The sequence below is a fragment of the Callorhinus ursinus genome, unplaced genomic scaffold (assembly GCF_003265705.2).
Source record: "Callorhinus ursinus isolate GAN/ISIS: 27379988/994484 unplaced genomic scaffold, GSC_fseal_2.0 scaffold14, whole genome shotgun sequence".
Classification (NCBI taxonomy): domain Eukaryota; kingdom Metazoa; phylum Chordata; class Mammalia; order Carnivora; family Otariidae; genus Callorhinus; species Callorhinus ursinus.
In genome coordinates this window covers 6,312,355-6,338,884 of record NW_027397076.1, presented here as the reverse complement: position 1 = coordinate 6,338,884, position 26,530 = coordinate 6,312,355, and the positions used below count along the sequence as shown (strand labels likewise).

Genomic DNA, 26,530 nt, shown 5'->3' with positions numbered 1-26,530 from the left:
ACATCCTGCCCACCTCATAAATTCCCACCATCATATGATGAAACGTCTACTCACAAGCAATGGATCTATTTTGGAGGACATTCTCAGTTCCCTCCAGGTGCAACCCGAACTAGCCACCACTGACTCAAGATAGAATTTGCAATTTCAGAACTGGTTGCTTACTTGCTCAGAGCTAGAGAAAGAGGTGAAGAAGTTGAGTTGTGAAATGCAGAAAAGTGAAAGAACTCATCTCTTCTGAGCGCAAAAAAATAAACAGGAGTTAAAATATACAAAAATGCAATTATTTGAGATTTCTGAATGTAATTCTTACCCTAGTATACTCTTAAAAAAAAAAAAAGATACAAGCACAAAAGCATTAAAAAAATAAAAAGCTTTGTAAGGTATCCTTTGCTTACTAGTAACAAATGTTGGTAATTTGAGCAGATGTAAATAAGTCACCACCACAATGTGTAAACACCAACCACAGAATTAAGATTGGCAAAGCTAAATAGGGGAAGTTGAGAAAAGATTATGACAGCCTGTCACTGAAAAGCTTGTTTTCAGGAATTCGAATGAATATCTGAAAACAAATTCCAAGTTCCATTTTCCTGGAGAAGCAACAAGAAAGGGAGTGTTTTTTGTTGGAAAGAAGGTCGGAGTTGGGGTCGGGGAAAGATATGTAAAGCCTAGGTTAATAGACACACAAAAAAATATTGCCAAAGGCGCAAGCGTGAGGTGAGGGACTTCCCTTGCCGGAAAGACACCTGGTCCTTAGTGTCTTCCTAAACGCTGAGTAGGTTATTTCTATGAAGTTACAAAGCTGCACTCTCTCATTTGCAGCCCCACAGGTTTTGCTTTCAAATATCTGCAGGTGTAACCTCCTGCACAGGGTAAACGAGGTTTTTTTTTCCTCTTTTCTGTGCTAGACAGAACTTCACGAACACGCTCTCCACCTGACAATAGGGATTCTAGGGCCGCCGGCCACCATCTCTGAAATTTAGGAGTTGAGGGCACCAAAATTGCTCTCAATTTCTCTCAAGGGAAAAAAAAAAAAGAAGCCCCACTATCCTCTCCTGCAAACCGGATCAGGGAGGCCGCAGGTTCCGGCCGCTGAACACGGAGAGGCAGCGAGGGCTCCGGCGGCCCCCCAAGTGACGCACGAGAAACCAGATTCGTGTTTACCAGCCGGAGGCCGACCCCCGAACACAGGGCGGCCGCGGCCAAGGTGTCGGAGCTTTCCAGGCCTGTTTCTACAGTCTTTGTACACTGGAGAGTCCTGGAATAACACAGACCTCTACTACAAGAACAAGACGTAAACTCTAAGACACGCAGCGTATAATTCCCGCAAAGACACGTTGGGAAAGGCGGCGGGGCTCAACTACGCAGCTGGTCCACAGGCCAAAGACTACGATTCCCAGCATTCAATACAGTGTACCCCCTGGTATGTTGCATGCCGGGAACTGTAGTTCCTCGCCACGTCCATCTAAAAAGTACTCCGGGGATTTTCAACCTCTCACGTGTTTCTCTTCTCCGGGATGCACTGCCAAAGAGAAAGCTGACTGCGAAAAGGCGCGCGGGAATCATTCCCAACGTGACCCCACGCGTAGACGGGGAAAGTGAAGAACCGTTGCCATGACTACCGTTTCCCCTGGTCACGGAATAAACGCGCTAAAGGATCCGGAAGTGGTTCCTCTGCGACCTCTCCAAAACGAGGGGATGTGTACTGTGCTGACGTTCATCGGGCCGTTTCCCTGAGAGGCCAAAGCTACCCGGGCAAGGGGGCGGTCCCATGTGAGAGGGGCCCGCGGAGCCATTTGATTGGAGAAGAGAGGCTACGGTTGACCAATCGGAGGGAGCCACGCTTCGGGCATCGGGCACCGCACCTGGATAGCTCCGATTGGTACACTGCAGTCCCCCCCACGAGTCCCCATTGGGTATAGGGGGTGCGTGGTGCGGCACCATTGGTGGGTTCGTGTTTCCCGTCCCCCGCCCGCTAGAGGCTGGGGTGAAAAGCGGCCCGACCTGTTTGGGGGTAGTGGGCGGACCGCGCGGCTTGTGGTGTGAGGTTCTGAGCCCCGTGGTGGGGGGTGGAGGCGGCTCCTGCGATCAAAAGGGACTTGAGACTCACCGGCCGCGCGCCATGAGGGCCCTGTGGGTGCTGGGCCTCTGCTGCGTCCTGGTGACCTTCGGTGAGTGATCCCAGAGGAGCGGGCGCCCCCGGACGCCCCCCCCTCAAGCGCGGCCTCTTCTCGAAGGTTCTGGGGGCGTTGAGCCTGGGAGGGGGATTACAGGGCCTCGGTTGGGCCGAGGGGACTCCATCGCCTTTCCTCGAAAGAGGCTCAGGGGGAGTTCCCGCACTCCTCTTTCTGTGGAAAGGAAAAACGAGAACCGAGAACATTTAAATCCCTTGCGGACCTCCTAGTATCCGCGCTTGGAGGTCTCGACCAGCTTGGGGTGGGGCGCCTCTCGGGCACTTGGTTTCCCAGGAGCCTTGCGGGTGCCTGTTCCGGAGGACTTTTGTCAGACGCAGGAGCCTTTGGCCCTCTAAGTTTGGGGACCCCCGCATCCAGTCTGCGAGTCGGAAAGTGGGTTTCCTTTCTGAGGTGCTGGACTGGGGTGTGTGGGGCCCTGAGTCGGAGGAAGGGCAGTGTCAGCGTGTTTGCTTCACTTGTGCTCGAGCTTCTTAACCTCTCAGAATCTCTCTGCTTCTCTTCCCTCGCTCAGTTGGGCCCGATTTCAGTTCCCCTCGCCAGTGGTTGCACAAATTCTGTTTGTATTCTGACCTGCGATATTGAAGGTCTAAGTTTTGGCGTGTCGGTTGGGCGGCCTTGTCTCGGCCCGCACGCAACACGTGTGAATGTGGAAGGGACCTGGTATCAAATCTGCTAAACTTTACAAAGCATCCCAAGGCCGCTCTTCAGACGCGATGGCAGCCTCCGTATTTCACAATCTACTGGAGGATTCAGTACCTGGACTTAAATAAGAAATATACCAACTTGGATTTACGCTGGGTCTTTAAACTAGTAGATCCATTTTTCCAACCCCATCTCCCATATTAACCACCTGAATTTTGCAAACCCTCTTCTTGCCCTGTTTGATTGTATTTCTTCTGAGAAGTACCCGAAGCAACGACGGTTTAAGAGTTTTCTGGTGTTAAATCTTTCAGGGTCGGTCCGAGCTGACGATGAAGTCGATGTGGATGGTACAGTGGAAGAGGATCTAGGCAAAAGTAGAGAAGGCTCAAGGACAGATGACGAAGTAGTGCAGAGGTCTGTGTTCTTTTGAAACTACACAGATGAGCCCTAATGACCACTGGAATATGGTAGCTTGTTACCTTTTTTCCAAAGGTCCACATGATGTGTAACACCCCAAATTTAAATACCTAAGAAATGGTCAAAGAAAATGTTAGGGCTGTGACGCATGTTCATCCCTTAAGTACCTCCTAACTTGCCCCTAGGAATGACTGGTCAGACTGGGATGAATTTCTTTTGAAAACTCTTTGGATATCTAGATTGCAGAATAGCAGCTCTGTGACTTTCCTAAGACCAGTTGGTTTTATATTCAGTAAGTGTGTAAACTTAGTAATTGTTGTTTTAAGTAGCCTCTGCCCCCACTGTGGGGCTTGAACTCCTGACCCCCCCAGATCAAGAGTCGCATGTTTTACTGACTGAACCACCCAAGTGCCCCTAAACTTGTAATTTTAAAAAAGATTTCTCTCCTTTGAGCAATGTTTTCAAATTTGGCATCTTGGGACTTAATTGACAATTTTGTAGACCATTAGATGCCAAAGCTTCCCAGGTCAAGAGGCAGCCCCACATGCGAGGGGAACATATAAATAGTATGACCTTGCTTTTTATTTTTAGTAGAGGAAAGTCAGGTTTATTTTTCTGACGGTTTTAAGAACGGAGTATTGTAGCTCAGTGCTAAAGGTGGCAAAATAATAGAAATAGTAGGTTAGTAATATTTTATAATAGGTTTCCATTTTACCCTTTTAACCCTTAAGACAATCTCGAGACCACTGTGCTTTCATCACAGAGCCTTTGTTTTTGGAGGGAACTAAGTAAGCAATGCAGTAGTTTATCAACTTTTTTTCCTTAGAGAGGAAGAAGCTATTCAGTTGGATGGATTAAATGCATCCCAAATAAGAGAACTTAGAGAGAAATCAGAAAAATTTGCCTTCCAAGCTGAAGTTAATAGAATGATGAAACTTATCATCAATTCATTGTATAAAAATAAAGAGGTAAGTAACATGTGGTTTGGATAATATTTTCTCTCTTGCAATAGCATACTTGTTTACCTTCATAGTAAATATATTTATGTAGTAATTTCAAGTAAGTAGTTATTAGCACAGTTTAAATACCCAGTATTTATAAAAATTGCTGCTAGATACCTGTTTGGGGGGGGTTAGATATTTTCCTTTTGTCCTTTCCCCTCCATTTATGTTCATAGTCTGCTAAATAGTCAGTATTAAGGGCAGTCACACAAACTAAGCCTTGTGTGTTAATACGTTAAGGTCACTAGTTTGAGACTAGAGTTTTACTACTCTTAACCAGTTCAGGTATCCCTTGCAGTTGCTACAGTCCTGTGGGTAAAGAGCTGTACCTCCTTTTACCAAGAGAATAAAGCCACTTTTGTATCATAAGTTTTATTTCTTAAAAAGTACTTTTTCAGAGTACAGAAGAGAACTAAAATGAGTTTCACATTAAATTTGCTGTTTTGTATATCTTGAAGCTAATTGAAGTGTGTGTTAAATCTGGCTTCCATTTAGATTTTCTTGAGAGAACTGATTTCAAATGCTTCTGATGCTTTAGATAAGATAAGGTTAATATCACTGACTGATGAAAATGCTCTTGCTGGAAATGAGGAACTAACTGTCAAAATTAAGGTAAGCTTAAAACAAATTTCTTCTTCTAAAGCAAAAAGAATCCTTAGCTATGGGGAATCTCTGTCGGTCAAGATAGGCCAGGTTATGCTGCAGTAACAAATAACCCCCAAGCCTCGGGGCTTAAATTGGGGTTTGGCAAAATACGGCCTGTGGGCCAAATCCAGCCTACTTGTTTGTATAAATAAAGTTTTACCGAAACACAACCATGCCTCTTTATGTGTTAGCTATGACTGCCTTTGTGCTACACGATGGGTTTAAATAGTTGTGACAGAGACCATATGGCCCACGCGCCTAAAAATATTTACTCCCTGGCCCTTTTTCAGAAAAAGTTTGCTAACCCCTGGATTAAATAATCAACCTCAGGCCACTGTGGCCTTTGCTTTGCATCATCCTCACTCCCGGACACAGGCTGATTGAGTAGCCGCCATCTGGAGTATAGCTTGTTGCCATGGTGCAGAGAGCTTGGAAGGTCCCCCATCCTTTAAAGGCTCTAGCCTGAAAGCTCCATTCCTGACTCCCACTTGCAGCTCACTGGCCAGAACCAGTCACATGGCCTTAATAACCAAAAATGAAGGAAGCATATTCCTGCTACGTTTCCAGAAGACAGAGAGCTAGGAATATTTAGTGAAGAACATTGATCACCACAGATTCCAGAAGTCATTCAAGTTTTGAACTTTTTTATTTTCTATGACAGAAAAAGGCACAATATAAAATTTTATTTTTCTTAAATTTTTTTCTTCAAAAATAACTTGTTTTCTTTAGGTCTATCTACCCTTCGACATTTAGACCAGTCTCTGTCCTCTTTATATTGATACTTTCTCAAATACACTGAACTTCAGATTATCCTATAAAGAAAGATGCTTGCATGTAAGGTGCACGTTTTCTGAAAAGGCCATAAAATACTATATGGAGGAAAATTAACCCAGTTTAGTTTTCTGTTTTGGAACTGAGGTGGCCCAAAGCTGGTAATTTCTGAATATTTACCTGTCCTACTGTGAGTATTAAGTGAATAAAACTATCCTATTCTTGTCTTGCTTTCAGTGTGACAAGGAGAAGAATCTGCTACATGTCACAGATACTGGTGTAGGAATGACCCGGGAAGAGCTGGTTAAAAACCTTGGTACCATAGCCAAATCTGGAACAAGCGAGTTTTTAAACAAGATGACTGAGGCACAAGAAGACGGCCAGTCCACTTCTGAATTGATTGGCCAGTTTGGTGTCGGTTTCTATTCTGCCTTCCTTGTAGCAGATAAGGTCATTGTCACATCAAAACACAACAACGATACCCAGCACATCTGGGAATCTGACTCCAACGAATTTTCTGTAATTGCTGACCCAAGAGGAAACACTCTAGGACGGGGAACAACAATTACGTGAGTATTACTGATTCCTAATAAGAAGTAATCGCCTAGCGAGGATCTTGACTCTGAGCAAACAACTTATTCTGGGCTTTCATTCCTTGCCTATAAAATTGACCTGTTCTCATCACTTGAGGAAATATTTTGAGGACCTCCTAAGGGCCAGACACAAAGAGTTATAATGGCTGCTGTACATAGAGGGCAAAAAGTTGGAAGGGTTAACTCTTCTAGGGGAGAAGGCAGATCGGAGGCCTCACAGAAGTGGGTTGATTCAAGATTTCCGGGGAGGCAAGTCTTGGGAAAGAAGTGTCAGATCTGTGGAGGATTGTCGCTACAAAGGCATGGAGGCACAGCATGTTCACAGGATTAAAGAAATTCCTCTCGGTGGCAATTAATGATAGAATTTTTGATTAGCTTTTTTAAGGTTTTCTGAAGATGGATGTGGAGGCTGGCAGGACTGGATGAGAGGATACTCTCAGGGTGACACTGAAAATACTCAACTATGGGAGTAACTGGTGCTGGGTGGGGACAGGTTGGAGAGAACAGATACAAATAAAGAGCTTGAAGAAAGTTAATGAAAGTTCTTCGGAAGAAGATGTCTCCTTTGAGGATGGTTGCAAACTGTTGAATTCTAACTAGTATTTGGTTTAAGCCGATAACTGTTACTTGTACAGATGAAGCAGATCTCATGCCCAGGGTCTCTTGGTGTTTATAGCACTGTGAAGTAGGGCAGCTTTTTGACTCCCCCCACCCCCAACAAATATAACAAGATACTTAAATTTGCTTAATACTTAGGGAATGACGAGTAAATACTGAGCTATATGAAGCTACCAGCTTTAGGCCACATCAGAGAAATCCCATTTCAGAGGTCATTTGGCTTGCTCCTTGCCAGGTGAAAATGTGCCTACAGCCTCAACTTTTTTTCTTAGTCCAGTTTTAAATTTTCTCAACATAAGAATTTTTAAGTATTCAGAAGATAAGAAAGCATGTATTTATTATTTTGACCAATGTTCTTCACCCCAGAAGGTGACAAGTTCCTATCTTCATTTTCATAAATGTTCCTTGCAAAGAGTAATTAGATGGGTGCATTTTAGTACTTTTACTAACTTTTCCCAATTTACCTGTCTCTGCCTTCTTTATTCACAGTCCTATCTCCTGCTCTCATTAGGGGGCATCACTAATAGTTACACCCCATTGCCCTTTCTATTAGATGTTAAAGGAACATAGGTAAAATCTCATCTCTTAACTACAGTGAGATAGAAAACAATGTCCCAGGAGGGCGGCTGTCTTAGGGTGCTAAGAGACAGGTGAGATTATCTAGATGAAAGCTCCGTGGAAGCAAACATTTGCTTGGCTCTTCCATTCCTAGAGCCTAACACTTGACTGGCAGATGTTTCTAGGAATGAATAAGGGTAATCAGCATGTAGCATGGATGGCTGATGCGTGAGTGAAACCTTACAAGTGCTCTCCCTGAGCAAAACGGCCATTTTTCTTCAAGTCCTTCTACCCCAGTGTTTATTCACCAGATAATCATTTGAGTGCCTCTCACCTGCTAGGGTTTAGGACTGTGGTGGAGAGTAAGACCGATACAGTCGCTGCTTCCATGTCATTCATTCTAGTAAATAAGAAAAACATGAAATAATTTCAGAGTGGCAAATGCCAGAAAGGAAGCTACAGGACACTTCCCTTATCAGAAGGACTTTCTGAAATTGTGGTAAGTTCGGTTCAGATATTCTAGGCAGCAAGCACAGTATGTTGGAAGTTCCAAAGGCAAGAGGCCCATTTAAGGAACTGACAATCTAGAATGGCCAAAGGGAAAAGGAAAGAGAAGGCAAGAGAGTGATGAGGTCAGGGTCCCACCTTATATGATTTCATCTTGTATTTAACCAATAAAATAGAAGCCATCAAACAATTTAGTGCTACCTACTCTTATTCCCACCCCTAAATTAGCCCCTGCTGTACTCTTATGAGAGATTTTGTGAGGATTCAATGAGATCATGAAATTAGCATCCAGTAAATGCTAGCTAGTACGTTTGCTTCTGTCCTTCCTACTATGAGGGAGGTATTCTACATTTTTCCCTAAAGCTGGTCACTACTTTTTTTTTTTAAGATTTTATTTTTTTATTTGACAGAGCGAGAGAGTACAAGCAGGGGGGACAAGAGAGGGAGAGGGAGAAGCAGGCTCCCCACCAAGCAGGGAGCCCGATACGGGGCTCAGTCCCAGGACCCTGGCATCATGACCTGAGCCGAAGGCAGATGCTTAACCATCTGAGCCACCCAGGTGCCCCTGGTCGCCACTTCTGATCTGCCTGCCTCCTACCTCCTCAGAGGCTAAGCATAAATTAATTCCAACCCCATCTTTTAAAGTCAGTCTTTCCCACACACTCTCTATTTCCCATGTTCAAGTCTCAGTGGGGAAGGAAAGAGACAGACAGGTGGTGCTGCACCCCCTTATTCAGTCAGGCATTAGGACTTTATCCACCACCTTTCCATTGAAAAAAGTCACCAGTAATCTTGTTGCTAAATCCAGTGGGTTCAGGGTTTTTAAATTGACATTGCTCCCCACAGTAGATTTTCTTTCTTCCTTGGTTTTCCTCTTGTGTGTCCTGCATAATTTGCTATCTACTTATCACCATCCACTTAGTACCTAGTTTCCATGAACCTGCATATCTTTTTATTTCCTTTGCCTGTTGCTTAAATGTTGACAGTATCTCTTTCAAAGGTAACTTACTTTCAGCCCTTTCTCATTATTTTTGTGTTCCTTGTGCAGTCTTCCTACCCTGATGGATTCAGCGTCCAGTTCTTGCTCAGGGTTCTCAAATCTCTATTCTTAGTCTGGATCAGAAGTCAGCTGACTTTTTCCTAAATGGCCAGCTAGTAAATATTTTAAGCGTTTGGACAGTGGGATCTCATATGTCACAACTCTGATGTTCTCGCTCAAAAGGGACCATAGACAACACATGATGAGGTTGTGTCCCAGTAAAATGTCTTATGGGTGCCAGCCATAGTTTGCCAGTCCTTGGTCTAGATCTCTCTACTAGACTCTGCACTCATATATCCTTTTAAATATCACTAAGATGTAACCATCAGCTTGAACTTGGATCCACAACTGAACTTTCCTGCAACCCCACACTGCCAGGATACATGTTCTGAAACCAGAGGCTTGGTCACTTCATTAGGCTGTGTCATCATGAACTATCTACCTCTTGGTGGTAATGCTACTAAACTGTAAACTTTTTGAAGTGTAAGGGGGGGACCCATGATACAGCATTGGCCATATTTATTTATTGGGAACACAAACATCAAGATGTGGGCTCCCCACTGTGTTTGAGGCCATGTTATGATGTGTTATTTTTGGTGAGTAGAGGAGGAGTTTGCAGAAGGAACAGTAAGGAAGAAGAAAAAACAATGTTGCAATTTTCAGTATTAGAATTATCTAAGCCGGTGCTGTCCATTAGAACTCTGGAAATAGGGGCGCCTGGGTGGCTCAGTCTAAGCGTCTGCCTTCAGCTCAGGTCATGAACCCAGGGTCCTGGGATTGAGCCCCACATCAGGCTCCCTGCTTGGTGGGAAGCCTGCTTCTCCCTCTCCCACTCTCCCCTGCTTGTGTTCCTTCTCTCGCTGTGTCTCTCTCTGTCAAGTAAATAAATAAAATCTTAAAAAAAAAAAAAAAAAACTCTGGAAATATTCTACCTCTGCACTGTCCAGTATGGCAGCTACTAGCCACTTTGTCTATTGAATAATATACCTAGAATATGGCAGTGCAATTAAAGAACTAACTTTAAATTTTATTTAAAAAAATAAAATGTGGGGCACTTGGGTGGCTTAGTCATTAAGCGTCTGCCCTCGGCTCAGCTCATGGTCCCAGGGTCCTGGGATCGAGCCCCACATCGGGCTCCCTGCTCAGCGGGAAGCCTGCTTCTTTCTCTCCCACTACCCCCTCCTTGTGTTCCCTCTCTCACTATGTTTCTGTCAAATAAATCTTTGAAAAAATAAAATAGAAAATAAAATGTGACTGACAACTACTGTTTTGGACAGTGGAGATATGAACAATAAGTCAGATTAATTTTCTAGCATTTTTAAGGAACATGTTTTTATTAAGTGTTACCTATAGGAGAGACTTTTTTTTTTTTTTAAGGTTTTATTTTTAAGTAATCTCTACACCCAACGTGGGACTCGAACTCACAACCCTGAGATCAAGAGTTAGCACGCATGGGGCGCCTGGGTGGCTCAGTTGGTTAAGCTACTGCCTTCGGCTCAGGTCATGATCCCAGGGTCATGGGATCGAGCCCCGCTTCGGGCTCCCAGCTCGGCAGGAAGCCTGCTTCTCCCTCTCCAACTCCCCCTGCTTGTGTTCCCTCTCTCGCGGTCTCTCTCTGTCAATTAAATAAATAAGTAAAATCTTAAAAAAAATAAAAAGTTAGCACACACTTCCAACTGAGCCAGCCAGGTGCCCCTGCGTTCGCCATCTATGATAATCCTTTGATTTCTAGAGTAACTATCAGAGTGCATGTCATTCCATTTTTCTCCAGAATGTTTCAGTGCCTTCTTACCTTGAGCTAACTTAACATTTCAGTTCTTCAAATGAAAAAACTAAAAACATACACACACACAAAAAAAAACTAAACAAAAAACCCAACATATTCAGAAGGTTGGAACTTTTGCACTGTTTACTTGGAACTAATGGTATTTTCCACGTGAGGGACACAAGAAAGATTCTTCCCTCTACTCACGTCTAGTATCTTTAGCTCACAAACTGTCATTGGTGATAAGAGTTTTAACATGAAAAACAGACCATCCTGGACTACACTGAACTGCTGGCCGTTAGCTTTGTGAGAAAGATATTTAGATGACTTTATAATCAAATCTTTTAAACCAAGGATGTCTCCGTATAAATGTCTTATTTTCCTTTCAGACTCGTTTTAAAAGAAGAAGCATCTGATTACCTTGAATTGGACACAATTAAAAATCTCGTCAAGAAATACTCACAGTTTATAAACTTCCCTATTTACGTGTGGAGCAGCAAGGTAAATCTACATTGATAAAATTTCTATGTATTATGTGGGTCCATATTTAAAACTTAAAATAACAAAGGCTCAAGAACAAAGTATGGTTCTTTTAGTACAGGATACTCAGGGTTTTCTTATTGAAGACCTATTTTTTTTTGAGCTGTAATTGCTTTTCATATTCAGAATTATTAAATAAAAAAATTTAACTGTAATTCTACTTCAACAGACTGAAACTGTTGAGGAGCCCATGGAGGAAGAAGAAGCAGCAAAAGAAGAAAAAGAAGATTCTGATGATGAAGCTGCAGTGGAAGAAGAAGAAGAGGAAAAAAAACCGAAAACCAAAAAAGTAAGTCTGATTCATCTCCACACTGAAATGTTGTTTAGGACATGTTCGAGAAAACACAACCCCAAGTGTGCACAGACTGATTGGAGTTAAGTTTTAATTCTTCAAGGTCTTTTTTCCTCCAGATGTTAAAGTCCATAGGCCCAACTTAAGAACAAGAACTAAGTTTATTTGCTAGTGTGTATGTTTTCTGCCTGTGGGAAGTTTTAAGTAGCAAACACAGGTCATTTTTATGCAGTTTTCTGAGTTCTATATATTGCCCAGGACTAGCGGCTTATCATGTTCTAAATTTTAAGATCTTCAAAATCTTTCTACATCGTTTGTCGTAAAGATATTAACCATAATATTAGCTCTCTGGCCTGTTCAGGAGCAGAGTAGGTGGAAGTAATGGTGGTAGGTTTGAGGAGTATTTATTGTAAGATGTTGGATTACTCTAAGTCATGAAGTAGGAATGGTTAACGCGTATGTCCTTCTAACCTGAAAACAAATATTTTCAAGAAATAACATTTTAGCTAGTTAATAATGGGAAAAACCTTTTCATTGGCTGTCAGTTATAATGATAACCAGTTGCCTTCTTTGCATTATAGATCAGTCTTAAATGTTGAGAGAAATACTTTTAGATTTTTGATCCCATTGGCAGGAGCCATAGGAGATTAGAACTGTCTTTTGGTGCTTCCCACATTGATTTGAACTGTCCTAAAGTTACGGTTCCCACTAGTATTACTGTTGGTGAATGCTGTGGCTGACTAATCATGTACTGTAACTTCAGGTTGAAAAAACTGTCTGGGATTGGGAACTTATGAATGACATCAAACCGATATGGCAGAGACCATCAAAAGAAGTAGAAGATGATGAATACAAAGCTTTCTACAAATCATTTTCAAAGGTAAATATTATTTTTAAAATAATGTGATGAACATTACTAAATTAAAAATGTTTTTAGATTGTTTATCGCTATTTCAACACAATTGGTTTCCTTTTTAATCTTGTGTGTTTTATATTACGTATGCATTTTTTAAGAATTTACTCTGAGAAGGTGTCTGTAGGCTTCACCAGATTGCCAAGGAGTCTGTGTTACAAAAAAAAAAGATTAACAACTACCTACATAGGTAGGTGGATGATTTCCATAAAACATATCTTGTATTGAATGGCTTTTAACGTTACTGGCTTTTTTCTATTCAAGAATGAATGCCTTTTATTTTTTTAACTTTTTTACTTGATACTTGACATACAATGTTACATTAGTTTCAGCTGTACAAGCAGTGATTCAGTATCTCTGTATTCTGCTATGCTCCCCACAAGCGTAGCTGCCTACCATCCGTCACCATACAACGCTATTTAGTGTCATTGACTGTATTTCCTATGCTGTACAGTTTATTCCTATGACTTACTGATTCCGTAACTGGAAGCCTCTATCTCCTTCTCCCCTTCACCTGTTTTGTCCATCCCCTACCCTCCTCCTCTCTGGCAACCATCAGTTCTCTGTATTTGTAGGTCTGAGTCTGCTTTATGTTTGTTGATTCATATGGCTTTTAACATAACCTTAAAGAGCCTATTTACAACTTCAAACATTTATTGTGAGGTCATATGCTTAGGAATAATTACCAAATCTTTGTTTCGTTACCTGTTTCCTTTTTACTGATCCCTTTTAACTGTAGAATCTAAAACTAGCATTGATTAAGATTGTTTCAAGTTAATATTTCCCCATACAGCATTTTGTACAAAACAAACTATTTAGCATGGCTAGATAAAACTTGATTTCTGTGGTTGTGTTTGTTCTTTAACCTTTATTCCATCTATTGATTCGTTTCCTAACCTTCTTTGTTTTCCATATGTTAACATCCAGCCATCCCTTAAGTTTTATCTCTTAAAATTGTCCCCTTGGTTCTGCCTCCACGTTTATTCCCATGAACAGTCTTAGTGTATACAAATGTAACATATTTTCATCTAGGACAGCTGGATTAGAAATACGTGAGCTATATATGTGATTCTTTAGAAGATTTTTATTTTTTTTTTTTTAAGATTTTATTTATTTATTTGACAGAGTGAGAGAGCACAAGCAGGGGGAACAGTAGAGGGAGAGGGAGAAGCAGACTCCCCACCAAGCAGGGAGCCCGATGCGGGGCTCGATCCCACTGACCTGAGCCAAAGGCAGATGCTTAACCATCTGAGCCACCCAGGCGCCCCTTTTAGAAGGCACATTTTTAAAAGTGTGTCTGTGTGGTTCAGTCAGTTAAGCGTCTGCCTTCAGCTCAAGACATGATCTTGGGATCAAGCCCCACGTTGGGCTCCCTGTTCAGCGGGGAGTCTGCTTCTCCCTCTCCCTCTGCCCCCAATTCGTGTTCGTTCACTTGCACACGCATGCTCTCTCTCTCAAATCTTTAAAAGTTGAAACGGGACCAAAAAAAAGTTGCAGCAGGTGTAGTTAATTTTAATGTTTTATATTTTATATAAATTTTATATTTTATTTAACCCAACATATCCAAAATATTTTTATTTCAACATGTAATCATTATTTTAAAAAATTAATGACACATTTTGGTGTTTTTTGTTTTTTTGTACTGTATCTAGGGAATTTGTTTTTATGATTTTACTTACATACCTCGTTATAGCCACTGCTATAGTCCATATCCCATGGAAAAAAATCTGTTCTCAGAACTTTTTGTGGTTGAACAGTACACTCATGAAGTATTGTATATTGTCGTTTAAGCAAGATGATTTTTCTACCCTGTTCTCTGATACATGTGGAACCTAGACTCATCCATTCTTCCCCGAGTTTAGGAGATCCATTGATGCTCTTGATGATCATCAGTGATCATCAGCAAAACCACCATGTCTAGCTAGTTAGAATAGTAGTCTTAACTGTTTCTTTCCTCCATTCCCTCCCCCCCGCTTTTGTTGGTAAGGGTAATTGGTAATTTTTTTGTTAAATAAATGCTTAACTGAATATGTACCACATAATAAATCACTTAGCCTTTGCACTGCCTTTTTCTGGTGCCTTTCAAATGACTAAACGCCATCTTTCCATAGGAAAGTGATGACCCCATGGCTTATATCCACTTTACTGCTGAAGGGGAAGTTACCTTCAAATCAATTTTATTCGTACCTACATCTGCTCCACGTGGTCTGTTTGACGAATATGGATCTAAGAAGAGTGATTACATTAAGGTGAGTTTTTAAATTGTAAAAACTGAGTTTAGAATTTGAAAGTTTAATTTCTAGAAGGTGACCTTTTTTTTGGTCTCTGCTTAGCTATATGTGCGCCGAGTATTCATCACAGATGACTTCCATGATATGATGCCCAAGTACCTTAATTTTGTCAAGGGTGTTGTAAGTATCAAAATAATGAAGAGGGGTCATTAAGAACGAGGGATGGAAGTAGTTTTTTGGTTTGTTTGCTTTTCTTCCAGTTTCTATTGCTCACTGAACTTTCCTTTTGCCGTCTGAAGGTGGACTCAGATGATCTCCCCTTGAATGTTTCCCGGGAAACTCTTCAGCAGCATAAACTGCTTAAGGTGAGTGTTTCTTGGGAAGAGACTGGCTACTTTGCTCTTTGATTGGGCTTCAGAGGACAGGCTGCATTAGTGGAGTCACCAGATATTGAGAGTAGTCCTTGGCTCTTTAGCTGAAGAACTGAATTTTATTCTGGAATTATTATTAAATCCTAAGAGTCTGATATTTCATGAAAGTTTCAAATCTATAGAAAAGTTGAAAGAATTGTATAGTAAACACCTATATAAACCCATTATCTGGTCTAAAGATAGAATATAAACGTTAAAGTGATTTTGTGACTATTTCCACTGACAACTTAGTTTCTGCTCAGTCTGACATAGGATTGCTCACCATTCCTGCCTCTTGACAAAGGGCAGTGACGATGCCGTGTTTGTAGCTCTCACCACTACTCCTCTGCTCTCTTAAATGTGGGAGGTTCTCAAAAGTTTGAGAGGTCATTCTCGAATAAGTTGTTGTTTAATTTTATTTAGGTGATTAGAAAGAAGCTTGTCCGTAAAACTCTGGACATGATTAAGAAGATTGCTGATGAGAAGTACAATGATACTTTTTGGAAAGAATTTGGTACCAACATCAAGCTTGGTGTGATTGAAGACCACTCAAATCGAACACGTCTTGCTAAACTTCTTAGATTCCAGTCTTCTCATCATCCAAGTGACATTACCAGTCTAGACCAGTATGTGGAAAGAATGAAGGAAAAACAAGACAAAATCTACTTCATGGCTGGGTCCAGCAGAAAAGAGGTGAGATGAACTCCCAACTGTCAGGCATCCTGGTATGTAGCCAAATCTTGAGGGGAAAAAATGGTAATGGTGAACTGGAGTCATTATGAGGCCTGGTCAGTCACTGACAGAAAAGTCATTGTATTCTCTGCACCTCTTATTTCTCCACCTGTAAAATGGGGTTGTTAGTACTATAGAAATATAGCTACTAGGGGGGAACAATTATACCAAGGCTAGGCTTGGAAACTTCATCACTTCCCTTCATTTCATAGGCTGAATCTTCTCCATTTGTGGAGCGACTTCTGAAAAAGGGCTATGAAGTGATTTATCTCACAGAACCTGTGGACGAATATTGCATTCAGGCTCTTCCTGAGTTTGATGGCAAAAGGTTCCAGAATGTTGCCAAAGAAGGTGTGAAATTTGATGAAAGTGAGAAAACAAAGGAGAGCCGTGAAGCAGTTGAGAAAGAATTTGAGCCTCTACTCAACTGGATGAAAGATAAAGCTCTCAAGGACAAGGTACTCTTGTGGAAATTTGAACTTGTGAAATTTTAGCATCTGCATTTTCTTTTTTTAAAAAAATTGTTTTGTCAACAAATTAAACTTTACATATGGTTACCTTTTGTAACCATTAAAAGTTGTATAGAACAGTGTTTAATATGGTGGTTAAATTTTGGTGAGGATGAGCTTAAGATTTATAAACTACCGGGGCACCTGGCTGGCTCAGTCGGTACAGTGTGTGACTCTTGATCTCGGGGTCTTGAGTTTGAGCCCCTCATTGGGTGTGGAGTCTGCTCCCTTTTTTGAGAGAGAGGGAGAGTGAGAGAGCACGCAAGCAGGGAGAGGAGCAGAGGGAGCTTGATCTCATGACCCTGAGATCATGACCTGAGCCAAAATCAAGAGTCAGATGCTTAACTGACTAAGCCACCCAGATGTTGTGGGTAGTGTTCAGTTTTTTTCTTTGTAACTGAAAGTTTTCTGTAGTTTAATACTGCTTTTGTAATAACTTAAATTTTTACTGATTAAATTTGTCTTACATGTGCTTAAAGTGTTTATTTTTGACCAAAAAATTCAGATTATTAAATGATAAGAGTTTTCTAAGAATCTGAGTAAGAGGTATCTTTATGACCTGCCTCTGTTTATGATCTTACATGATGAATCCTTGGTTACTGAATGTATTGTTGGTATTTACATGTATCTCACTTTTGGTTTCTTACCCTAAGATTGAAAAGGCTGTGGTATCTCAGCGTCTGACAGAGTCCCCATGTGCTCTTGTGGCCAGCCAGTACGGATGGTCTGGCAACATGGAGAGAATCATGAAGGCTCAAGCATACCAAACGGGCAAAGACATCTCTACAAAGTAAGCATCCTTGGGAAGGTCCCTGGCAAGGTGTTCATTCTTGTCCTGCCTTCCTTTAGCAGATGATGCCAGCTTCTGTACAAGGAGCTGATGTGTGTTAAGTGTCCACCACTATTGCTGTATGTTAGATGAGACAAGTTTACAAAGGGATTCCTCTGGCATTAGATTGATAAAGGGGAGCTGTTGGGCTCATCATTTATTTTACGGTATTTTTATACACAAATTTTCTTAATCTGTGACATACATTGTGTTTATTTTTGCACTTGATTATATGCTTCATCTGGTGTCTGGGCTTCTTTGACTTTTTTAGATACCAATAGTTACAGATGAGGGTAACGACAATGACGTTTGCCAAATGAGTTCGTCCTTTTTAACTATCTCCCCTTTCCCCAAATAGTATGCCCCACAAAATAAAGGGTAAAGGACCCATGAGTTAATAAGTTTATGAACTAAAGGGCTAAGTACTGGAGGTACACTGGGTCTTGAGTATCCTTATTTCCAGGGAATATATATGTCAAATTTATATTTTAATGTCACTGCACCGGTCTTGAAAATGACTTCTTCCCTGCTTTCATTCTCCCTTCTCCTACCTGGAATGTCTTATTTGCTCTCTGATCATCATATATTTCCCCAAGGCCTAGCTTAGGATCCTTCTCAGAAGTGTAGTCTCTGTTGTCACAATTCCAAAACTCTGTATCTTTTTATATGAAGTGTGTTTCATATTTAGTGAGACTCCCCAACGTTAATGTTTTCATTGTAAAATGCTGAAATGGCATCTTGTTTCCATGTCTTGCCCCCCCCTCACCGAAGACTTTACAGGTTATAAAATTCAGGTGGAAAACAGGTTTCTGCTTCTATCCCACTGCAGCAGTATAGTAGCCATTATATAAATGTCCATTTATTTCAGTCATTTATTAACAGGAAGTTACCCTACATTCAACAAACACGTACCTCCTGTATCTGTACACCTGGTGGGCTAAGTAGACATCACTGCTGTCTTTCTGACATTCAGACCAGTCAGGATAATAGATCAAGTCGTAATTTTCTAAACTCTGCATGTCTAACAGGTATACCAAGATAGGGCTAGATGTAGGTCCTCCCTCTCCTCAGCTGTAGAAGGGAGAGCAGTCACAACTGACAGTAGGAAACCAAACGTGATGAAAGGTAGATTTAGAATGCATTGAGAACCGAGCTCCGAGAAAAGAAACAATTTGTCCTGGAACCATATTGGTGAAGGCATTATGAAGAAGGTAGTAACTGATCAGCATGCAGAGGCTGCCTAGAGGTTTCGGAACTCTGTGGGAGACCGAGCTGCAGTTAAGGAAGTGAGAATAAATTAAGAGGGGATGAAGACGACACTAAATCCATTCATCCACTCAACAAAGCTGTAGGCACTTGAGATGACTTAGTAAATAGTTCTCTTTATTGCACTCTTCCATCGCACCTTGCCCATCTCTATTTAAAAGGCAAAGCATGGTGTAGTGAAGTATTTTTTTCCAAGCGTTCTCTGTAATTTTAAAAATGACTAGAACATGGGAAATGTATGGACTCTGAAATTTGATGTTTCTTAACGTTCATTTTTACCCCTTACCAGTTACTATGCCAGCCAGAAGAAAACATTTGAAATTAATCCCAGACATCCCCTGATCAAAGACATGCTTCGACGGGTTAAGGTGAGTAATACTGCAGCCATACTCCTTTTGTCTTTTAATTGGAATATTTTGTACGTTTTAATATTAATCAGATGTCTCTTCTTCCATTTCAGGAAGATGAAGATGACAAAACTGTTTCAGATCTTGCTGTGGTTCTGTTTGAAACCGCAACACTGCGGTCGGGATATCTGCTACCAGACACTAAGGCATATGGAGATCGAATAGAAAGAATGCTTCGCCTCAGTTTAAACATTGACCCTGATGCAAAGGTTTGAAATAATTTATGGAATCCTTGAATCCCCTAGTGTCACACACTGCTAGAATTAATAAGAAATTCCTCTTTTATATCTTTTTTTTTTTTAATCTGTCTCCCTTTGTTAGCTTGACTGTTAACTCTGATTAGCAGATTTACTCTGCAGTTCTGGATAAAACGGAGTGAAGTTAATTATTTTTTTTTTTTTAAAGATTTTATTTATTTGAGAGAGAGAGAATGAGAGATAGAGAGCACGAGAGGGAAGAGGGTCAGAGGGAGAAGCAGACTCCCCGCTGAGCAGGGAGCCCGATGTGGGACTCGATCCCGGGACTCCAGGATCATGACCTGAGCCAAAGGCAGTCGCTTAACCGACTGAGCCACCCAGGCGCCCCGGAGTGAAGTTAATTATAATGTTATACATTTAAATGAACAAAGTGAAAATAGACCCAAGGTTTTGGATCCATTAATGAGCTCATAAATGTTGCCTTTAGGTGGAAGAAGAACCCGAAGAAGAACCTGAAGAAACAACAGAGGACACCACAGAAGACACAGAGCAAGATGAAGAAGAAATGGATGCAGGAACAGACGAAGAAGAACAAGAAACAGTAAAGGTATAGGAAGTCAAGAATGGGGCTTGCATTTTTAGTTCTTGGAAAATTAGGCAAATTTTTATTTTTAGTTCTGGCGTTAGGACTGTGTAGCTTCCAGAAGTCAGACTTCAGGAAATCCACCAAAAAAACAGGCCTCTAATATCAAATTCAAAAGCTGGAGCAGGTCCATTTTTTCTCTAAATGAAGTATATGCTTTCATCTTCCCATTGCTTTTGTTCCTCTGTTTTAGCCAACCATTCTTGAGATCTTGTTAAACAGATTTTTTAAGATTTTATTTATTTATATGACAGAGAGAGAGATACAGCGAGAGAGGGAACACAAGCAGGGGGAGCGGGAGAGGGAGAAGGAGGCTTCCTGCTGAGCAGGGAGTCCGATGCAGGGCTCGATCCCAGGACCGTGGGACGGTGACCTGAGGTGAAGGCAGACGCTTAACGACTGAGCTACCCAGGCGCCCCTAAACAGATTTTTTCTTAAGCCCACAAGGCTTCTTCATTTGCCACCTGCTTCTGCCTTACTATATAGCAGCAGTAGGCCAATTTTAAAATCTTGATAGTTTGTGTTCAGGGGCCATTGATCTTGTTGAGTTCTAAATTATTTTGCAGATTAATAGGTGCAGTTCTAGCCTACCTATGAAGTAATGAACTGTGCTGGGCCCATTTCAGTTGTTTTTTTCCACACATGAACCTTCTGTGAGCTAAGATTTTTTTCTGCTGGTTTTTAATGTCTTCTGATTTTTCTCTATTCACAGAAATCTACAGGTGAAAAAGACGAATTATAAATTATACTCTGACCATTTGGATCCTGTGTGGAGAGGGAATGTGAAATTTAAGTCCTTTCTTTTGGGAGAGACTTGTTTTGGATGCTTCCCCCCAGCCCCTTCTCCCCTGCACTGTAAAATGTTGGGATTGTGGGTCACAGAAAGAAGTGGGTTTTTTAGTTGAATTTTTTTTAACATTCCTCATGAATGTAAATTTGTACTATTTAACTGACTATTCTTGGTGTAAAATCTTGTCATGTGTATAAAAAATAAAAAAGATCCCAAATACTCAGCGTCTTGCTTGTCTTCATAAAGACTGTACAAACTTGGCTGATTTTTTTTTTTTTTAATCCGGTGTTTTGGGGTTTTTCCCCTTATAAAAGGAATTCGTACATACCACAGAAGTCTTTTTTAGATCCAGTATTTTTAAAAAGTCACCTATATTAAAGACAATGTTCCTTACAGAAGAATTCCAAATAATACATGCAGATACTCCCCTTTCCAGGAGGTGGGGCTTCATTCTCCTTTCCTTTTTGAAAGTGGGCTACACTTAGTAGCTGTCCTCTGGACTGTGGAAAAGGGAAAATAGTAACTTTGTAGCAGAGAAACCTGGCCGGCACTACCTGAACACAGTCGCCTGGTTAATCTCCCCAGTGATGTCATGTATCCCTGATAGGATGTGGTAAGAAGGGTACTGCCATCTCTACCATCAGACAAACCCATACTATATGAACAGCATTCTTCTGAAGTTTCAAGGTCAAAACCAAGGACAGAAATAGACTGAAGGAGACATGGCAACTAAGTGCCTTCATTGCCTGGATTAAACTAGCAAAATTTAGTCTGGAGTATAGTCCCTGGTTCTTCGGCTTTGACCTGTGGACCAGCATTCATGGAAACAGGAAGGGGACATGGGGGCTCTGTACTCACTTTGCAGTTTTCCTGTAAATCTAGAGTTACTCCAAAATAAGGCTGTTCAAAATACCCATAATCCTACAACAGATAACTAGATACTGAGTGATGATCCTCATCAAGCAATCATTTAATTTCTCTTGAAATGTATTATTTATGGAAGAAACAGTTTTCTCTAATTTCGCTAATTGATAGCCATCTGAAATGGTAGTCTATTTTTTAACTGGGTAGGGAGAGAAAACCTCAGCTGTATATTCAGAGATCGTGTGTGTGAGAAAACGATGGAAACCAACTTTATGTGCTATAAAGTTCTGTTAGGGACTAGATGTTCCAGGTAGTTTAGGACCCTTTTCTGGGCTTCTTTTGTTTGTTGTATGTATCCTACTCCTGCCCCCAAGCTATTTTTCTAGGGTTAGGCTGCAATAATCACTCTGAAGTCTGATTACTTGATTTTAAAAATCTGTTTCTTTTTATAAGAAAGAAAATGGGAGCTCAGTCATAGGGAAACATGCTGTAGTTAAGACATAGCTTCATGATACAACACTATTAGCTATTAGTCATACTTGTTTCCAATTTTTTGGCCACCATAAATTACCATTTTTAATAAAGACTGTTGTATAGAAATTAAAGCCATCAGATTACATTAAATTAATAGCATCTGAAACTTGCTCCTCAGCATTCAAATTCTGAGACTGTTTCCAGCAGGAAGCTTAAAGAGCATCCTACCCCCTCAGTTTTGGGTAAAAACAGCTATGTCATATACATCCTGCCCAACCACTGTTTGACCTAATTTAATGACCAAACACCTTGCAACTGGTCTATCTTGGGTTTTTTCCCCACAGCTTTATTAAAGAATAATCTATAACTACTTTTAATTTTTGGTTTGTCAGTCACAGATTTGGTTCTCCAAGAAGCACTAAAATGGAGTTTAGTATACAGGATGTTTTTAAGGAATGCCCTTAGACCAGCACCTGTGGAAGGAAGGAAGGAAATGGGATGGAGTAGAGGGAGGTGAGAAGCAATGCAGGTTCAAAGAGCCTCAGTCAACTCAGAGGGAACTGAGCTAAAACAGGCCTCTCAAGAACTGTGCTGAATGGCAGGAGGTGTGGCTTTGAGCAAGGCCACTCTCTTGCTGATAAAATCCCTGCAGAAGCAAGACAACTGAAGGCTGCTCAGTGAGAAGCATCCAGTGCCTTTCCTCAGGGAATCTATTAATGCATTTCCATGGCCACCACAATGCATATTTTTCAAATAAGGTTCAACGTCAAAAAAGGATACCCTGGTAAAAGTCACTTAGAATCATTAGAATCAGCACTTACTGAAATGATGGCACTTTTTCAGTACATTTTTAATAGCTAGAAAATCAGCTTTCTGCCTTCATAAAGCCATTGTCTTGTAGGAGAGGTTGATTCAAATCATCAGTTTTTCTCTCAACAGCCAGACCAGTCACTCTGTACTAGTAAATGAAAGGTATGGGGTGGGGAGGGGGAGTGCCTTTAAAGTATGGTCCACTGCATTCACCCAGGGCATGAGGGACCTCCCACTGTGCACAAACTGGCCCCAAGGGGCCGAGAGAGAGATCCTTTCTTCCTCCGAAGGGTGAGCAATGCCCCCAGCCCTTTATTCTGGAAAGTGATGGGAGGGGGTCTCCTCACTGATAGCTACAAAATGCATTATCAAAGTTCACCAGTTTTGTGTTCATATACAATTAGTGTAGAAGTAGAATTTGTAAATGTTCGTTTAGCCGAGGAAAAAAAAAAACTGCACCTAGTAAATTCAATTGATGAAACTAGCCCAGAGTTAAAAAAACAATTTTATTATTGATTTGTACGAGATCAGGTATCCTTCCTGAAACCTTTGGGAATATATATTATTTGAAGGAGCGAGGCACCAAAGTTAGAATTACTGAGTTTGAGTTTTGGAAACCATTTAATTCCTTCAACTAAAAAAAAAAAAAATTGTCAAATTTCTTCCAGTCTGATATAAAAACCCTTCCAATTGGCTGTGGCAAGATTCACCATTTGTAAAGTATAGAATTTTTTAAGAAAAAAAAGTATTCAGGGGCGCCCGAGTGGCTCAGTTGGTTAAGCGACTGCCTTCGGCTCAGGTCATGATCCGGAATCCTGGGATCAAGTCCCACATCGGGCTCCCGGCTCAGGGGGGAGCCTGCTTCTCCCTCTGACCCTCTCCCCTCTCATGCTGTTTCTCTCTCTCAAATAAATAAATAAAAATCCTTAAAAAAAAAAATTTTTTTTAAAGTATTCAGGGGCCCCTGGGTGGCTCAGTCAGTTAAGTGACAACTCTTGGTTTCAACTCAGCTTGTGATCTCAGGGTCCTGGGATTGGACCCCGTGTCAGGCTACATGCCCAGCACAGAGTCTGCTTGGGACTCTCTCTCCCTCTCCCTCTGCCCCTCCCCACTGTGCTTGTGCTCACTCTCTTCCTCTCTCAAATAATCTTTAAGAAAGAAGAAAAAGTATTCAATTAATGGCAGTTATGAAATTTGATCCAGAGAAAGTAAGTCTCATGCACAAGGTCACTGTAAATATCAGAAAACAACCAGTCTCAACTCAAAAACTCTGTTCTCCAGACCTTTCCCTGGAGTGGGCCACTGCTCATCCATCATCACAGAAATACAAATCCTCTTCACGTGTAGAAGAATTTGATAAGGTACCAAATAATATGGCAGCAGAAAAGAGCTTGTATATAGACTGGAAATAAACCATTTCAGTTAGTTGCTTTATACCATTAAAGTGAAAAGGGTACTTACTATGGAAAGTAAAACAAAAACATTTTGTTTGCACTTCAGGATTTAAGATTTCAACAATGACCCCAAAGATTTATGTGATGTAGCAATTTGCTAACTGGCTAAGAAGCAAGCCTAGATATTATCCTTAAGAATGCAGAATTCTGAAAAACTTCTTTTGGAAAAATTGCCCTAAATAGAAAGCCAACTGCTCTATAAATTACTTTTGTCCTTTATTTATAGACTCAGAGGAAGAGTTGAAATATTTGTATTAGTTTCCTAGGGCTGCCATAACAAAGTACCACTAACTGGATGGCCTCAAACAACAGAAATGTATTCTCTCAAGAGTTCTGGAGGGCAGAAATCTAAAATCCAGGTGTCAGCAGGACCATCCTTTGAGTCTCTGGCTAGAATTCCCTCCGTGCCTCTTTCTGGCTTCTGGTGGTGGCTCTCCATCCCTGGCATCCCTGGCTTACATCACTCCAGTTTTTGATGTGTTGTCACATAGCACTCTACCCTGTGTGTTTGTCTTTACATGGCATTTTCCTCTTATAAAGACATCAGTCATATGAACTGGATTAGGGACCCACCCTAATGACCCCATCTTAACTTTGTTACATTTACAGGACTCTACTTCCAAATAAGATCACATTAACAGGTACTGGGAGTTAGGACTTCAACATCTTTGGGGAGATGACACAATTCGCCCCATAAGAAAGCTCATTTAAGCTTTTCAATTATTTTAAAATATAGAAAAACTACATGAGGGGTGCCTGGGTGGCTCAGTCGTTAAGCATCTGCCTTCAGCTGAGGTCATGATCCCAGGGTCCTGGGATCGAGCCCCGCGTCGGGCTCCCTGCTCAGCGGGGACCTGCTTCTCCCTCTCCTCCCTGTTTGTGCTCTCTCTCGCTGTCTCTGTCACTACCTGTCTCTCTCTCCAGGGAGTAAATAAATAAAATCTTAAAAAAAAAAAAGGAAGAATAACTACATGGTAATATGGTTTCTCAAATTTGGGGATAAAGAACTTGTGACAGTCCAGGTGACATCTGCTATAATTTTGTTAAGTACACAATTCCAAAAGAACTTCAAACTTCAAATATTTCAACTTAATTCACAGTTTAGTACAAATAACACTTTGCAATTTTAGAGAACTATTAACTACACACCATAAGCTTTCATTGTCAGTGACAATTTTATCATAGTTAATTTATAATTCCTATTTGTCATGATAGTCAAGCTTATTCAGAGAAATAAACCAGAATTATAAGGGCAGGAAACACTATTCTTTATCACATGATATCCAAGACTAAGTATCTATTCAAATACATTCAATAAGCTGATGATATAAACGTTGGCAGTTTTCAAGAAACACTGGTCAATCCATAATTAAATCTCAATGCGTCAGTTAACACCTGGGCACCTCTTGCAGTTAGCATTGCATTACATGCTTAAAGACAACCAGTTTGACTCAATAAACTTTAAAAATATATATTTAATACTTATAATATTATTCACGGAGTTCTTGGCAGAGTTAAGTATTCTGAGGTTTCTATTGTTGAGAAATTTGAGGTTCATGTTGTCTCTCTTTCAGTCCCAAAAGCTCCGTTTTGAGTTCTCCAGGCTTTGGTGGAATTTCAGGTATTGTCTATCAAAAAAACAAAACAAACAGATGCCAGTGCTTTCTTAGACTGTAATTCGGTATGACCTGAATGAAAGTAAAAAGTTAAAAAAAAAAGAACAAAAAGTGCCTGTGTACTCAATGATAAAACCTTATTATGAGAGCCTGTGGCCCATCCCAGTTCCTTTCGAACCCTATACTTACATGACTCTATTATCCAGGCGTGTCTCTAGTATTACAGAACTCACAGAGGGAGAGTTTATATCAATATTAATTGACAGATCACAAATCTTAATGAAGCTTTCCACAATTTGAAATTCATTCCTGCACTATTTACTGAGTCTCTACCATGTGCCTAGCACAGAAAACAAGTATCAGGAATCAATTCGTTTTGAATTGATTTCAAATAAGTTCATTACTGTTCAAAAACAGTAAGTGCCTGGGGCGCCTGGGTGGCTCAGTCAGTTAAGCATCTGCCTTCGGCTCAGGTCATGATCCCGGGGACTGGGGGATCGAGCCCTGCTATTCTTGCGATGGAATATTATTCTGTCCTAAAAGGAAATGAAGTACAGATACATTTGACAATATGGGGCAAACCCTGAAAACATGCAAAGTGAAAGAAACTAGTCACAAAAGACCACATGTAGATTCCATTTAAATGAACCGTGTACAAGAAGAATGTGTGGACCTACGTTTTCATTTCTCTTGGGTATAAACCAAGATGTGGAATCGTTCAGTCCTATGACTCTATGTTGAAAGGTTTGAGGAACGGCCAGACTGTTTTCCATGGCAGCTGCACCATTTTACATTCCTAGCAGCA

The 26,530-nt window shown here is 40.9% G+C and overlaps 2 protein-coding genes across 5 annotated transcripts in view; one reads left to right on the top strand and one right to left on the bottom strand.

Moving 5' to 3' along the window:
* The first annotated feature begins 1,987 nt into the window (after positions 1-1,987).
* Positions 1,988-20,726, top strand: HSP90B1 (heat shock protein 90 beta family member 1). Its single transcript, XM_025881207.2, has 18 exons — positions 1,988-2,168; positions 3,146-3,248; positions 4,078-4,219; positions 4,748-4,864; positions 5,906-6,237; positions 11,138-11,249; positions 11,458-11,577; positions 12,344-12,460; positions 14,605-14,742; positions 14,827-14,904; positions 15,024-15,089; positions 15,558-15,827; positions 16,079-16,324; positions 17,029-17,165; positions 18,760-18,838; positions 18,931-19,086; positions 19,562-19,681; positions 20,430-20,726. Exons 1-18 carry the CDS (start codon positions 2,120-2,122, stop codon positions 20,457-20,459), a joined length of 2,412 nt encoding a protein of 803 aa, XP_025736992.1. The 5' UTR covers positions 1,988-2,119; the 3' UTR covers positions 20,460-20,726.
* UQCC6 (ubiquinol-cytochrome c reductase complex assembly factor 6) overlaps positions 20,653-26,530 on the bottom strand; it is an 18,981-nt gene continuing 13,103 nt past the window's right edge. For all 4 annotated transcript variants that reach the window (XM_073900382.1, XM_073900383.1, XM_073900381.1 and 1 more), the window contains one exon: positions 20,653-25,737. In XM_073900382.1, coding sequence (XP_073756483.1) covers positions 25,642-25,737 — 96 coding nt within the window. In that variant the 3' untranslated portion in view covers positions 20,653-25,641. The remainder of the gene's footprint in view (positions 25,738-26,530) is intronic.

Excerpts from the sequence above, each read along its gene's own strand:
- HSP90B1 (XM_025881207.2), top strand. The coding sequence starts at position 2,120 with ATGAGGGCCCTGTGGGTGCTGGGCCTCTGCTGCGTCCTGGTGACCTTC. Across the intron at positions 12,461-14,604 it reads TCTACAAATCATTTTCAAAG|GAAAGTGATGACCCCATGGC; the intron begins GTAAATATTATT and ends ATCTTTCCATAG. Across the intron at positions 15,090-15,557 it reads AGCAGCATAAACTGCTTAAG|GTGATTAGAAAGAAGCTTGT; the intron begins GTGAGTGTTTCT and ends AATTTTATTTAG.